Source organism: Megascapheus bottae, chromosome 15, assembly GCF_031878675.1.
Source record: "Megascapheus bottae isolate mThoBot1 chromosome 15, mThoBot2.hap1, whole genome shotgun sequence".
Classification (NCBI taxonomy): domain Eukaryota; kingdom Metazoa; phylum Chordata; class Mammalia; order Rodentia; family Geomyidae; genus Megascapheus; species Megascapheus bottae.
In genome coordinates, this window is record NC_143523.1 from 37385186 (window position 1) to 37401509 (window position 16324).

At 40.4% G+C, this 16324-nt stretch overlaps 1 protein-coding gene across 2 annotated transcripts; it reads left to right on the plus strand.

Annotated features, from left to right (window-relative positions):
- Positions 1-3689: 3689 nt before the first annotated feature.
- Cdk1 (cyclin dependent kinase 1) lies at positions 3690-16090 on the plus strand. 2 transcript variants are annotated; one of them, XM_090346952.1, is made up of 8 exons: positions 3690-3798; positions 5828-5889; positions 7645-7801; positions 8697-8820; positions 10292-10462; positions 11861-12024; positions 12144-12285; positions 15049-16090. In XM_090346952.1, exons 2-8 carry the CDS (start codon positions 5853-5855, stop codon positions 15145-15147), a joined length of 894 nt encoding a protein of 297 aa, XP_090203078.1. In that variant the 5' UTR covers positions 3690-3798; positions 5828-5852; the 3' UTR covers positions 15148-16090. The 2 variants fall into 2 exon arrangements, with proteins under 2 accessions (XP_090203078.1, XP_090203079.1); XM_090346953.1 differs by lacking the exon at positions 3690-3798 and adding an exon at positions 4504-4554.
- Positions 16091-16324: the final 234 nt, after the last annotated feature.

Here is a 16324-nt window from a genome sequence, read left to right on the forward strand (position 1 = left end):
TCACCTTTCTTTTTTTTTTTTTTTTGGCCAGTCTTGGGCTTGAGCTCAGGGCCTGAGCACTGTCCTTGGACTTTCTCGAAGCTAGAGCTCTACCACTTGAGCCTCAGCACCATTTCCAGCTTTTTTCTATGCATGTGGTACCGAGGAATCGAACCCGGATCTTCGTGCATGCCAGGCAAGCACTCTACTACTAAGCCAAACTCCCAGTAGTAGAGTGCTTGCCTAGCATGCACGAAGACCCGGGTTCGATTCCTCGGTACCACATATACATAGAAAAAGCCAGAAATGGTACTGAGGCTCAAGTGGTAGAGCTCTAGCCTTGAGAAAGCCCAAGGTCAGTGGTCAATCCTTGAGTTAAAGGCCCAGGACTGACAAAAAAAAATTCAACACGCTTTCATTCATCTTTCTATCTTTAGCTTTCCTCAAGTAATGTTAGGCAAACAGAAGACAGAACACGTTCAATATTTGGAGAATAGAAATGACATAGCTTAGTTTTCTGTCTTTGCACAGTGCTGTATGTGATGCTTCCGTAGCTCATCACTGGTATAAAATGATGCAAAGAGCCAGATAATTCATGTTCCCAAAGAGACCCCCAGGCACTCCAAGGCTCTGAAATGTCTGTCTCATTTTTGAGGAAAGAGAAAACGATGTTTGTTCTCCAGGGAAGGGATCGTACTGCTTGCTGTTTTACTCTTGAATTTGCCAATTGTAGTAAACATTTAAAATGAACAGAATATTTCATAACACCAGGCCTGTAACATTCCCAATGATAGTTTCTTCAGCAAAATTAGAACCTCATTTGTTTGACACATTAGATAATAAGTGTCTACATTAATTTCTCAACTTGCTGATTAAAGATCTAATCATAATCTATTGCCTTTGTTCTTTGGGCTGACTTTTCAAACATAAAGACATCCCATTATATACTTTTCAGTTATAGCAGAAGAGCCTATCTTAGCATAAGCATTATCATAATGAAATTTAAAAGACATTAAGAATTCATAAAACATTATTTCAAGAATCTGAAGTGATACAATTATAGCAAATACCCTGATAATTTCAACAGTCCATATAATTTCTCTTGGCTCTAAATATACATTTGATCCAAGTTCTAAGAGTTTATATAGCATAAACAATGACCTAAAAATATAAATGACTCATTGAAATGAGTGGTCATTCAAAGAATTTTTTATTTTGAATCAGCTAAGTGAGAAGAAAGGACACAATGCCCTTTCTGTCTCTATATAAAAGTATGTAAACAGTTTTGTCATGAAAAAACAAAGATTAAAGAGCTTGTTAGGTAAATGGAATTTAAGACATGATTCTAAGCAGGATACAAGTTGCTGTTATCTGTAATCATCTCTACTTGGGAGTCTGAGATGGGGAGGATTTTGGTTTAGGGCCAGCCTGGGTGGAAAAGTTCACAAGATCTCCTCATCTGAGAGCTACGTGGACTGCTGTTCACCCATCATCCTGTTAGGGAAAACCTAAAATAGGTGAGTTGTTGGCCATGCACATGTCTGGGTAGGAAGTGAAACCTTCTCTCAAAACTAACCAGTGTAGGGGCCAGGAGCATGGCCTAGTGGTAGAGTGCTTGCTTAGCATGCATGAAGACCTGGGTTCAATTCCTTGGTACCCACATACATAGAAAAGCCAGAAGTGGTGCTGTGGTTCAAGTGGTAGAGCACTAGCCTTGAGGAAAGCACAAGGACAGTGCTTGCTCAGGCCTTGAGTTCAGTCCTCAGGACTGGCCAAAAAAAAAAAATAATAACCAATGTAGAAAAGAGTTGGAGCCATGATTCAAAAGTAGAGTGCCCTGAGTTCAAATCCTACATTATAATATATATATGTGTGTGTATGAAGATATATATACATACATACATACATACATATATATATGACTTCAAAGTGTATATCAAAAATGTAGGATGACAACATTATAAAGATGTCTCAGAGAATATATTTTTGTGGATTTTGTGAATTTATATAATTCTTTAATTTTCAAAATTATTGTCACACTTTTTTTTTTGCATTATTTCCTTAACAGGGGCCCTGTCACATGCTTTTCCTGCTGCTGTAACTGATTGCGGGTGACATTATTTCTTGCAGTTCTTCAGGCTGGGGAGTCTAAGAACAAAGCACCAGCAGATTCGGTGTTCAGTGGAGGGTGCTCTGCTTCTAGGATGGTGCCTTCTTACTGCCCCATCACATGATAGGAGGGCAAAAGAAGGGAACACTATATCCTCAACCTGGCAGAAGAGATGGAAAGTGACCAGACCATTTGCTGAAGCCTTTTGTGTGTGTGTGTGTGTGTGTGTGTGTGTGTGTGTGTGTGTGTGTGTGTGTGTAGTGGGGATGCACATGCATGCTGCTACTGGGGCCTGAACCTAGGTCCTGGGTACTGTCTCTTAGCTTTTTGCCCAATGCTTGTGCTTGCCATTTGGGACCCTGTTTTACCTCTGGCTTGTGTGTGATTGATTGGAAATGAGCCTCATGGACTTTGCAGTTGCTCTGGCTTCCAAAAGGGAAGATCTCAGCCTCCTTAGCGGATAGGAGGACAGGTGCGTGCCGCGGAAGCCTGGCTTCAGCATTTTGAATTTGAACATTGTTTTATAGTCACAAGGATGAAGCCTTCATGATTTGGTCACTCCTCCACTTTGAGGGTTCAGTCCTAAGAGAGCGACTCTAGAAGGACACATACATTTAAATCACAGCAGTTTCCAGCTGATGTATAAATCTGCCTCAATTGATGATCACATTACATCCCAGTCATCCATCATCATTATAAATAAAAAAAATGCACTGAGTAATGTAGGAAAGTTTCTCTGTCTCAAATAAACCAACCAACCAACAAACATATGAGGCAAAGAATATTTAAAATCCTGCAGTGAAATATTTTAAAATTTAAAGCCCTTACATTTTGCTCTAAAATTTTCAAAAAGTAGACATTGTAAAATTAAGCAATACAGTAAATACCAAGCAAAGAAATATGCACATAGTAGGTCATTGATACAGTTGGATGTTTTTATCTTTTTAAGGACATCTGACAGGTCTGCTTTACCTTCTATTCTCTCATCTTAATAAGGTAGGTGATATATTTCCCCCATGGCCCCGTATGTAGTCATTCATTTTTAAAAAAGCATAATTCGTTAGTAACTTCACGCATTAGAAGTGGAGCTGTGGCTTAAAGTAGCAGACCACTAGCTTCCAGCAAAAGAACTCAGGGATGGTGTCCAGGCCCCAGTGTTCAAGCCCCAGAGCTGGCAAAAAAAAAAAAAAAAAAAAAAAAGTGAAAATAATAAGTTCTGGGTGTGAAGGGAACATCTCGTTTGTGATCAACTATTTAAGTGTAATGAATGTTAATTGTATCAAAACCGTAGGCATGTTTCTAAGAAAATTAAAAGCAAAAGCAAAAAACACAACAAAAACAAACCCCAGAGAGAATACAGTAGTATATTTTCGATGACGAGAAACAAGAGGACGACACGCGGGGGGTGAGTGTGAATGCCAGAGAGGACCTCAGATTCAGTCGGCGCCCGCCCTGCTGCGTTTTCTCCAGCCGCCGTTTCCTCTTTCTTTCGCGCTCTGGCCACGCTGGAAGCCCAGCCCCAGCGTGGCTGCGTTCTGATTGGCTGCTTTGAATATCTACGGGCCTGCGGATTGGCGAGCCGCAGACGCTTTAGCGCGGAGAGTTTGAAACTGCTGGCTCTCGGCCGACTGAGCTGGTCCTGTGGAGCGGAGCGGGCAACCACGCCGACCAGGGAGCTGCCAGCGCGGCCGCCGCAGGACGAGCCGCAGGTGAGGTTTCCGGAGCTCCACCGTCAGCCTTGGGCTCGGGGTCTGGCCCTGCAGGGCCGAATGCTGGCGAGCGGGAGGCCGCGCAGGGCCGCGAAGCTTCTAAGGCTCGGTCAAAGGGCTTGGAGCTTGGGGTCCTGGGTGTGGGAGCAGCGCCGGCTTCCCGGGTCCGAGGCTTCCCCGGAGGTCCGAGGCCGGCTCTGGGGTCTCCTTCCCGGCGGCGGCGGCGGTGGTGGGGGGAGGGAGCGACAGAGGAGCCGGGGGCGGCGCCCACCGGGGCTGCAGGCCCAGGCTTCCGGCCTAGTCGGGGAAGGTTTCGGTGGAGGTGGGAGCGAGGCTCCGTTCCGGCTCCGGCCTGGCCGAGTCCGGCCGCACCCTGGATTCCCCGCCCTTCCCGTGTCCTGGCCCGGGGTGGCGGGGGAGCACGGCCCCGAATTTGTGCCCGCGGCCCGCGCACACCCGCAGCTCCTCAGAACACTTAGACCCCCCGGGCTCGGAGCCCCCAGGAACGCAGGCCTCACTCGGTGTCCGTGGTCCTTCGAGACGGTGGAACTGCCGAAAGGGAACCGTGGAAACAAAGTAGCAAAGCTCAGGAACGCCCAAGGGGGTGGAAACAGCCTTGGGGTGCTCGCAAGTTCCAGCGTGCACAGCTTGTGTGCCCCCCCCCCCCCAAGACCTGCAGGTATATCTGGGCCGAGGTGGACTCCTTGGCCTTTCTCGACATTCAAAAGGCATTCGAAAATTCCAAAGGCATGGCGTGTACGTCAATGGTAACCATTGAAAATCAGTGGTGCTAGGCCGGGGTGTGTGTGGGGGGGGGGGTCGGGCGGCCCAGCTTTGAAATAAAAATAAAGTTCCTGAAAGTGAGCCGAGCAGTTCCTTTGAATTGAACGGAACTCAATTGTAGTGAAGGCTGGCTGTTGGAGGAAAAGGACAAATTTACTCATTGGGATTGGAGGAAAACGAAATATTTGAGTTGTTAACACTCTAGACTACTAGTCCCTGAGTTCCAGAGACCTCTGGCGGGCGGGATCGAAAGAGCTTCTGCCTTATGTTCTGGATGCTTTTCTTTTCTTCCCCCTTTTTTGAAGATGAATGTGAGAAATAGAACTTAAGGGTCAGATACACATGAGTGACCTTTGGATGATTCTCGTCATCAGTGATGGTGTTTGGGAAATCAGGGCCAAAAATGGGCTTTCACAAGTACAACTGTCAAACTCATCAGCTGAGAAAGCCTTGCTCTTTTCTTTTTTTGAAGTCAGATTTTTTTGTTTTGTTTTGTAAACTTAGTTCTTCACATATGTTGGACAATTTTGTGGGATTGCACATTGTATTTTCTTTTGTGGTCTTGGGGCTTGAACTTGGCCTGGGCCCTGTGCCTGAGCTCTTCAGCTCAAAAGTAATGCTCTACCCCTTGAGCCACAGTGCCACTTCCGGTTTTCTGGTAGTTATAAATCAGTTACAAGGACTTTTGTGCCCGAGCTGGCTTTGAACCCCAATCCTCAGATCTCAGCCTTCTGAGTAGCTAGGATTACAGGTGTGAGCCACTGGTGCTCCCAACATTGTGTTTTCTTTTTAGGGTGCTAATATTTCTTACTCTTGAAGATCCTGACTGTCTTAAGTGACTGATGAAAACCTTTGAGCAACTGTAAATACTTCACCCTTTTGCTGCTTTAAACACTTGGACACTTTTTGACACCTCTTTCATGTGTAGTTGTCTGCCTCTACCATGAGACAGGATTTCCATATATAACCAAAGGTAGCTTTGAGCTGTGGCATTCCTACTGATCAGCTTCCTGGAGGTTGGGGATTACAAGATGCCCCTACTCAGCTTCCTCCTTGGGTCTCTAATGAATGAATATGACATCTTTGAGTAAAAGTACAGAACAGTGCCAGTTCAGATAACACGTTGTGTAACTATTTAGATGTAAGTAGTACTACCCCCAAAAATACTAATTCTGTTTTTGGGGGAGGCGGGGGGATGAATAAGTAGTGCCATGTAATCAAACCAATTTTTTCCCCTTTGTTTTAGGATCTGTTATCCCTACTGAGTAACTATGGAAGACTATATCAAAATAGAAAAAATTGGAGAAGGTGAGTGCTTTAAATATGATATATATAATATGTATATAATGGTAAGTGTATAGAAGATTACCTGCTTTAAAAGTTAGGGTACACCTAGCTACTAAAGAGGCTGAGATCTGAGGATTGCAGTTCAAAGCCAGCCTATGCACTAACATGTCCCTGAGACTCTTATCTCCAGTTAATCACTAGAAAACAATGGGAAGTGGTGCTGTGGTTCTAGTGGTAGAGTGGTAACCTTGAGCTGAAGAGCTTGGGGACAATGCCCAGGCCCAGAGTTTCAGTCCCACGACACACAAAAAATGTTAGGATACCGCTCAAGTGGTCATCAATTTGTAGTTGATCAAATTATTCAATACTCTATAAATAGTACATAAGTTGTTCATGATTCTTAGCCTCTTTTGAAATAGAGCCACCTTTAGAGAAACTAATAAAAGTTACAAAATAGACATCCCTAGAAAATTGTACTTTTTGAAGTTTTGTGGAATACAAAGGCTATCCAACCAGATAGATATAGGTAGATAAGGGTTCACAATTTCACTAAACATCACTCTAAGTTTAAGGGCACTTATAGACTCTAGTCAAGTACAGAATGAACATCAGCTTGTTCTAGCTGAGTAATACACCATCCTTGCTACCTTTTCTATCCCTGTCCTCAGGGTTCCTTCTATTTTTTTTTTCCCATGAGTCCTGGGGCTTGAACTCAAGACCTGAGCACTGTCCTTCGGCTTTCTCAAGGCTAGTGTTCTACCACTTGAGCCACAGTACCACTTCTGGCTTTTTCTATGTATGTGGTACTGAGGAATCGAACCCTGGTCTTCATGCATGCTTGGCAAACACTCTAACACTAGGCCAAACTCCGAGCCTCCAGCGTTCCTTCTTTACATGACATTATTGCACATTATCTGAAGCTTCAATAACAGGTTGATCATCAGCTTCCAAGTGGATATGAGGCCTTTCTTTGTTTTTTTTTTTTATTGTGATAGAAGGGTTACATTATATTCACCAGATAGAAGGTGCATGACTTCACTAGCATTGATACCCTTTCTCAATATGAGGCCTTTCTATATAGTAGATAGAATAAGCTGTGTGAGATATAGTAGTTAGTAAGGAATGTGTCAGTTTTTTGTTTTGTTTTTTTTTTGCCAGTCCTGGGACTTGAGCTCAGAGCCTGAGTGCTGCCCTTGGACTTTCCTCAAGACTAGAGATCTACCACTTGAGCCACAACACCATTTCCATCTTTGGTCTAGTATGTGATAGCAAGGAATAGAACCCTGGTCTTCATGCATGTTGGGCAAGCACTCTACCACTAGGCCAAACTTCCAGCCCTGTCAGTTTTCTTTTGCTTCCATTCTCTTGTGGATGAAACTGCTGTTGCAGTTTTCTGAAAGTGTCATGGTTCTTGGCAGTATTGTTGTGTTTTGTGCCGTGTGTTTTATTGGCATGTAGGATATTTGGCAGGAGGCAAATGTCATTTTGCCAAAGATCCATTTTCTCTTTATTCCATGTACTGCAACATTAATGGTAGTTTGAATGTGTGGGAAACTTGTGACCACATTAATTATTTCTAAATCATGTACATAATAGATCGCGGTTTTAACTGCTATATTTCTTTTTTGACTCAATGGGTAGGTATAATTTATAGGAAAGACACTTCTATCAAGGTATTGCAAAACATTTCTGTGATGTGACAAAGAATTCACTCATTTAGAAACAGCTCTTATTTTGTGGGTGTGTAGCACCTAGCGAATATTTGCTTTGTTTCAGGCACTTATGGAGTTGTGTATAAGGGTAGACATAAAACAACAGGCCAAATAGTAGCGATGAAGAAAATCAGACTGGAAAGTGAGGAGGAAGGGGTTCCTAGTACCGCCATCCGGGAAATTTCTCTATTAAAAGAACTTCGACATCCAAATATTGTCAGGTATGGTACGTTATTTGAATTTTAAATGAGTTTTAATGTGGAAATCTTTGCTTACTTCTAGTTAACCTTACAAATGAAATAGAACCTTACTTTTTTTTTTATTGATAGTGCTGCATAAGTCAAAGAATACCCTCTTAAACTGGGAATTGCATTGGTTGTTTGCGGCAAGTAAAGAAACCTCTTTCCTAGACCTTTGTCAACCCCTACTTGGGAAGCTCTAAGGGAAGAGGCCCTGTCCTAAAACAACAGGTAGCTAGGTCAGAAGAAAATTAAACACACACCCAACACATACACACACTGCTCATGCGTGCATACATATTGTTTGCCTTGAGTCATCCTAATGGTTCAGGTTAGGACCCAAATTTCTGTGGTTACTTCAATGGAAAGGCAAGCCCTGAGCGTTGAGCACATAACCTAAGTGCATTCTTTAGAAATACAGCTTGTTTATAGGTTAGCACCATTGGAAACACTTAATTATAAACTATAAACTTCTGTTTAGAGATTCCTTTCTCAAATTCTCATCTTGCATTACACTAATTTTTTTTTTTTTTTTTTTTTTTTTGCTAGTCCTGGGCTTTTTTTTAGCTCAGGGCCTGAGCACTGTCCTTAGGCTTTCTCAAGGCTAGAGCTCTACCACTTGAGCCACTGCACCACTTCCCTTCCAGATTTTCTGTATATGTGGTACCGAGGAATTGAACCCAGATCTTCATGCAAACTAGGCAAGCACTCTTCCACTAGGCCAAACTCCCAGCCCTAACTTTTTTTTTTTAAAGTCTTACCATTTGTTGTCCCCACTTTTTAGAATAATGTGAGATTTACATAACTAATTTTATTTTGTGAGAGAAGCTGGAAATATTTTGTAGATTCTTTTCAGACTGTACCTTTTATTCTTCAGTCTTCAAGATGTGCTTATGCAAGATTCGAGGTTATATCTCATCTTTGAATTCCTTTCCATGGATCTCAAGAAGTACTTAGATTCTATCCCACCTGGTCAATTCATGGAGTCTTCACTTGTCAAGGTAAGAGGCTTAACCTAGTTTAATATTTATTTACTGTGAATATAAAACGAATTGTGTTTTGTGGGAATATGTTGAGAAAAGTGGTTAATGTATGTTATGTATTATTTTATTGAGAGATTTTGGTAATAGTACTGGACTTTGAAATCAGGATTTTGCCCTTGCTAAGCAGAGGCACTGCCACTTAAGTCTTTTTTCAGCATAGATAAAATAAATCCCAGAGCAAAGTAGTGGATGTTTTTGTTTTATTCTTTGTGAGATCCAAGCTCAAAAAGTGAAAAAGAGGAAAAATAGTTATCATTAATTTTTTCATAATCTTGTATGGGAGTAGTGGAGAAGATAGTGCTCAGAGTCAAACCTAGGCCCTTGTGTATGCCAGGCCAGTGCCATTGCACTTATTGAGCTATGTGTTCAGGCAGAAACTCCTGTTCACTTGGTGAATAAACAAACTTACACTGATGTAGAATATTTATGCTAATTTATTTTCCTATGTCTTTTGTGTTAAATCTCTATGTACATTTTTTTTTTTTTGCCAGTCCTGGGCTTGAGCTCAGGGCCTGAGCACTGTTCTTGGGTTTTTCTCAAGGCTAGCACTCTGCCACTTGAGCCACAGCACCACTTCCAGCCTTTTTATGTGGTACCGAGGAATCAAACCTGGGTCTTCGTGAATGCTAGGCATGCACTCTACCACTAGGCCAAACTCCCCGCCCCTATGTACATTTTTTTAATGTGTGCCAGTCCTTGGGCTTGAACTTAGTCTTATACTGTCCCTGAGCTTTGGTGTTTAAGGCTAGTGCTTTAGCACTTGAGCCATAGTTCCACTTAACTTTTTCGGTGTTATTTTTTGGCTAACACTGTCCATCTAATAACCAGGAATAGCATGTCTATGCCATTTTATTTGTAATCTGTGGTCATTGTTTCCCAAGAAGAAATGTCTGTGTAAGCATGAAAGATAGATTTGGGAAAAAAAAACAACAACTTTTTCAAGGTAGATTTGGTATAGGTATGTTGAAGCAAGTTCAAGAAACTACTCCAATTAAAAACAAAACAAAAATAACTTGCTTTTTTTTTTTTTGGCCAGTCCTGGGTCTGAGCTCAGGGCCTGAGCACTGTCCTTGGACTTTCTCAAGGCTAGAACTGTACCACTTGAGCCTCAGCACCACTTCCAGCCTTTTTCTATGTATGTGATACTGAGGAATCGAACCCGGCTGTTCGTGCATGCTAGGCAAGCACTTTAACCACTAGGCCAAACTTCCTGCCCTAACTTGCTATTTTTTAAGAATAGAATTAACATGGTCACAGGTAAACAGATGTCTTATATTTATAAATATGGGCTTTCAATCCACAAGTGCATTATGAGTCTACAATGACCTGCAAGCTATTCTGATAATTATTTCCAGACCTAATTACAATTACTTCAGGTTATTGAGATAGGTGGTTTGATTACATTTCTAACTACATTTCATTTTTCCAGAGTTATTTGTACCAAATCCTTCAGGGGATTGTGTTTTGTCACTCTAGAAGAGTTCTTCACAGAGACTTAAAACCTCAGAATCTATTGATTGATGATAAAGGAACAATCAAGCTGGCTGACTTTGGCCTTGCCAGAGCTTTTGGAATTCCTATTAGAGTATATACACATGAGGTAAGTAGAATCAGTTTTTTTTTCCACTTTTTTTTTTTTTTTTTGCTAGTCCTGGGGCTTGAACTCAGGGCCTGAGCACTGTCCTTGGGCTTTGTCAAGATTAGAGCTCTACGACTTGAGCCATTTCCAGCTTTTTTCTATGTATGTGGTACTGAGGAATCGACCTGGGTCTTCCTGCATTCGAGGCAAGCACTCTACCACTATTCCAAACTCCTGGCCCTTTTTTTCTACTTTTGACTGTGCATTGTTGCTTGACTAAAAGATTTCTATTCTGTGATAATACCCTTTTATTGCTTCTTATCTATGAATTCACCTTTCACTGAATGCTGTATGAAACAGGAGGCAGAACCTATATATTGCTTCCTAGTTAAGATTTGTCAGTAGAGAGCTCTGGAGATGAGTATCATCTGATCCCGTTTTAGTTTAGGTCTATTTAATGTTCCTCTAAGTCAGTGTGTTCTCTGTCACCTGATTGGCCCTGTTACCCAATCTGTTTAAGCAAAAGATTGTATTGAGTAAAGATTGTCTTGGTGCTAAGGGTTGAACCCACAGTCTTCGCATGCGAGGCAAGTGTCCTGCTGATAAGCTACACACCCCAACCCTGTAGTTAGGTTTTTGTCAGATTTGACTTGGCATTTTGTTTGATATTTCTGGATGGAAAGAGAATTCTTAATTATATAATACTGGGTGGTTGAAAAGCTATCTTTTGTCAAGTTATATACCCTTAAGTCCCAAGGCTGCAGATCAAAGCTGTTATTCCTTTTTGTAAATTTTCCAATGTGAATATAAATTGTTTGATTAGCTTTGATTTAGCCAGTACTATTAACCATATTAGGTTTCAGCTTCCATGCGTGCATGCAGGGGCTCTGTGCCTGAGCTTTTTTTGCTCAAGGTTAGCATTCTACAGCTTCATGAGTCACAGCCCTATTTCCACTTTTTTTTTTTTGTTGGAGATAAGAAATTCACAGACTTTCCTGCCTAGGCTGGCCTTGAACCACAATCCTCATATATATATATATATATATATATTACATATATATTACATACTTCATTCTAATTTATTATTTTGCGTATAGTTAAGCACTATTGGTAGCAGTCACACAAATTTTCAAAGAACAGTCTCTGTTTTTTTTTTTTTTTTTTTTGCCAGTTCTGGGGCTTATACTCAAGGCCTGAGTACTCTCTGGGCTTTTTCAAGGCCAGAGCTCTGGAGCCAGGTCACTGTTTTCAACTTTTTTTAAATATATGTGTACCAAGGAATCAAACCTGGGTCTTTGAGCATGCTAGGCATGCACTTTACCACTTGGCCAAACACCTGGCCCTAGAGAACAGTGTTAATGAAATGTGAATACTTATTACTTGATTCATAAATTGAATATTCAATTTGCTTTGTAATAGGTAGTGACACTGTGGTATAGATCTCCAGAGGTATTGCTGGGGTCAGCCCGTTACTCCACTCCAGTGGACATTTGGAGTATAGGCACCATATTTGCAGAGCTGGCAACGAAGAAGCCACTTTTCCATGGGGATTCAGAAATTGATCAACTCTTCAGGATTTTCAGGTATTTTATCCTTAATCTGTGAAGAAATAATAAGTTAAATGCTAAGGGCAGCATATATGTAACAAGATCATACATACTTCATTCTAACTAATAGTTTTTGTTTTGCTGTGATTTTTCAGAGCTTTGGGTACTCCTAACAATGAAGTGTGGCCAGAAGTGGAATCTCTACAGGACTATAAGAATACATTTCCCAAGTGGAAACCGGGAAGCCTCGCTTCTCATGTCAAAAACTTGGATGAAAATGGCTTGGATTTGCTCTCAGTAAGCAACACACATTTTATTGTTTATTTTGGTGATATCAGTGTGTGGGTTCAGCACTTTACATTTGCTTGGCAGGTGCTCTGCCACCTGAATCACACCCCCAGTCCTCAGTCTTTTATCTGAGAAAACCAATATTGTATTGTAATACTAGATTGTGTTAACTATAGCACAAGTGAAATGAAGCAGGGAAAGTTTTATTTTGGTCTGAGGTTTCAGCCCATCCTGGGAAAAGAGAGCTTATGGAGCAGAGCTGCTCAGCTCATGGCTGCAGAGCAGAGGCAGGAAGGCGCTTTTGTTTTCTCAGTCCTGTTGAGTCAGTCCATACAGACTTTAGTTCCCGGGATGGCTTTGAACTCTTATCCTCAGATTTCAGCCTCCCAAATAGGATTACAGGCCTGAACCACCATGCCCCGTACAGTAGTGATTTTGAGAGGAAGATTTAACACTATTAGTTGGCAGTGGAATTTTGAACTTAGGTCTGGTACTTTGACAAGATACTTCTGTATAAAAAGTTTTTAAGGCTGGGAGTTTGGCCTAGTGGTAGCCTAGCATGCAAAAAGACCCAGGTTTGATTCCTCAGTACCACATCCATAGAAAGAAGCTGGAAATGGTGCTGTGGCTCAAGCGGAAGAGCTCTAATCTTGAGAAAGCCCAAGGACAGTGCTCAGGCCCTGAGTTCAAGCCCCAGGCAAAATAAAAAAAATTAGGACTTTGTGCTTGTTAATAAGCAAATGTTTTACCATTTGAGCTACACTTCTAGCTCTGTGTGTGTATGTATGTCTGTATGTGATCTGTGTGTGATCCTGGGGCTTGAAGTCAGGGCCTAAACTCTATTCCTGAGCTTCTTTCGCTCAAGGTTAGTGCTGTACAGCTTGAGCCACATTTCCCCTTCAGGCTACTTATTTATTTTGATAATCCTCATGGACTTTCCTGCTCTTGCTGGCTTTGAACCATGGTCTTTTGGCTCCTGAGTGGTTAGGATTACGGATGTGAGCCACCAATGCCTGTCTAGGTTCTAGCCCTTTTTGCTTTTGTTACTTTTTAGAAAGAACTTAGGGCATTTTTGCTCTGGCCTGCCTCCTCCTCTGTTGACCAAGTATGTGATACTGTAGGTGAGAGCCACTTTACATGGACCCAGTTTGTGTGCATGTGTGTGGGTGTGTGTGTGTGAATGCCTATACTGGGGCTGGAACTCAGGTCCTGGGCACTTTAAACTCAAGATTAGTGCTCTATCACTTGAGCCACGGCACCATTTCTAAATTTTTGGTGTTTTGTTGGAGTTTTGGTGTTTTATTTGGTGTTTTATTGTCTCATGCACTTTCCTGTTCAGTCAGGCTTAGAACTGTGATCCTTAGACCTCAGTCTCCGAGTAAGGAGGATTACAAGTGTCATTAGTGCCCAGCTGAGGCCCAGATTTTTTCGTTTTTATCTAATATAGTTTTGTCTACTCTTGGAAAGGCCAGATTTAATGTTATCAGCCTTTGGTTTTCTGTATAAGATATTATGTTGTAGTGTATTTTTATTTTTGTCTCAGTAGTTAGTATTGAGTCCTTTTCTGTAAGATTTATCCTAAACATAGAGCTTTGCTTACTGCTTGATATTTCTGATTACCAAGACCTTTTACAACATGGGTTCCATGGGTGCCCTAATCTTGCTGCTTGTACATTGCCTTCCACTTAACAATTTTGTTTTTAAAAACAAGTCACTGTTAGTATAAAAAAGTTCTGCTTTAGGTTTCTGTGGTTTAAACCAATACTTAAATTTCAGATTTTTGGAGGGAGCAAATTTTATGTAACCCAGGTAATTTGCTAGGAGGAAAAATAAAGCTTTGGCAGCAATAATAATAAATCCCCTGCTTGATCATCAAATGCATCTAATTGGTTTTTCAGCTTCTTTCACAATCTATAAATCATATTGCTAAATTAAACTCACATTTTCTGTGGCTTGCAGTGAGCCCTAATGTCTTTATTTACGATTCAAATAGTTTATCTATTAATGTTGCAGATTGATATAAAAGCGCTTTGTTCTGTATTCTGGATTCAGTCTGCCTGTATATAGCTTCTGAAGTCTTTGAGCACGAAGGACTTTAGTAAAGAAAGAAACAAAATCGAATCCCCTAACTCAGTTCTGTTCATAGCCACATTAAGTCTTAGAGCAGGTAATCCTTGTAAATGGACTGTTCGTGCAGTGCAGCACCACTTCCAATACATGCTGGAGTTAAACAATAGTGATGACAGCAGAAATGTCTGAAACCGATTCCTTGAGGCCCAAAGCATCATAAATTAGTCTTAGTTTCAGATTTTACCTTTTACTCCTCTACTCCATGAACCTGGCCAAGTCGCTTGTCTTCTTTATAACACATTATTGTGGGCTTTTTTCCTTTCTTTTGGAGTTCATTGGACGCTACATCAAAACCCACTATAGTTATTTACATCATCTCAGGAACCTTGTAAATAACTCAGATGACCATTTAATTCCCAAAGGATAAGGATTGGCTATCTTTTGTAACTGTGTATCTTAAATTTATGTTTTGATTTGACAACTTTATTTCTAAATTTTTGGGTCTTGTGATATATAACATGAAGGATATTGTTGTGATTTAAAGAGCAGATTATTATGGAGAATACATAGCTTGGTGATAAACTAAGAAATGTTTACTTAGAATTTACACTAGAATTATTGATAATGGTTTATTAGAGAAACTAAGGCTTTCTGGTACTTTAAAAAAAAGTTTGTTTTCTGAAGTATCTTTTTTTCTTCCAGAAAATGTTAGTCTATGATCCAGCCAAACGTATTTCTGGCAAAATGGCACTGAATCATCCATATTTTGATGATCTGGACAATCAGATTAAGAAGATGTAGAGCTTTCTGAGAAAAAGTTTCCATGTTGTATTGAGAACGGATATATGTATTTTACTGTTGGCTCTATTTTTGTCTTATATATGTTTTTTTTCTCTTAAAACCTCTGCTGTACTTCCATTTTCTAATTTCAAAAATATAACTTAAATGTAAATATTGTTCTATATGAATTTAAATATAACAATTCTGTATATGTGTGTAGATCTCATTGTGACCTCTATTTGTTACTATTATAAAACTATAAATCTATTATTGATGTCAGGATTGGGGGAAATTGAGCTTGAGTCACCTCCTTTCTTGAGCAGATATGTTTTCCCACAGTTGGAATACTGAAATTCAAGAAAGTTTCTAAGTTCAAGTTTCTTAATGCTTTGAAGTATTTTTATGCTGTGAATGTTTAAATTCTCTTGTCAGTTTCTTGCCATGTGGTAACTATACATCCTGCCTAAAGACAAATATTTTTTCTTTCTGCTGGTATTCCAATTTGTGATCTAAACGTTTAAGCATTTGGGATGAGAACATTGTGCAGATCTGGGAAATTATGCTAAATTTATAGGGGTTTTCAGTAACTTATAAAACTAACATTAGAGCTTGCCAGAGTTTGCCAAGTTTTACAATCACAAGATCAAGGGCTGTCCACAGCAGGGAAGAACACTTCTGAAAATTTATGAACTATCCTATTTTTAGGTATGTTATGAAAGCTGTTTGTCTGAATTCTTAGGCTTTGGTCAAAGGTAATAGCTGGACGGAAGAGTTGGGTATCTTGATTTTCTAGTCTGACTTAAAAGGAAGCAATTTTGATAGTTTTGTGTTAGTATCCTAAAAATGATCTAATGTACAAATATTTGGCTAAAACTACCAGCTACAGGAATTAAATTGTTTAATAATGTTGCTTAATTCTTCTAAGTAGCTTAATGTAAGTTATTTCTTATAGTCAGATGTTTGTAAAAGTAAACATTTATTTAGTGTGCTTTTTTTTTTTTTCTGGCCACATCTGCTTTTCTTCCTTTTGGCCTATGGTTGAATAAGCTTTCCTGTAGTGCTAATCATGTCCAGTTAATTGGGTATGTGATAAATATCCTACCATGTCCATACTGTCTTAGACATTTTGCACTCTGGAGGAGAAAGTGGGAGTCAGTTTCTTGGGAGTCTATGAGATAAGCGCTTGGTTGCTTTGTTG

Coding starts and splice junctions, on each gene's coding strand:
- Cdk1 (XM_090346952.1), top strand. CDS start 5,853: ATGGAAGACTATATCAAAATAGAAAAAATTGGAGAAG. Junction 8,821..10,291: donor TGGAGTCTTCACTTGTCAAG/GTAAGAGGCTTA, acceptor TCATTTTTCCAG/AGTTATTTGTACCAAATCCT. Junction 12,025..12,143: donor CAACTCTTCAGGATTTTCAG/GTATTTTATCCT, acceptor GTGATTTTTCAG/AGCTTTGGGTACTCCTAACA.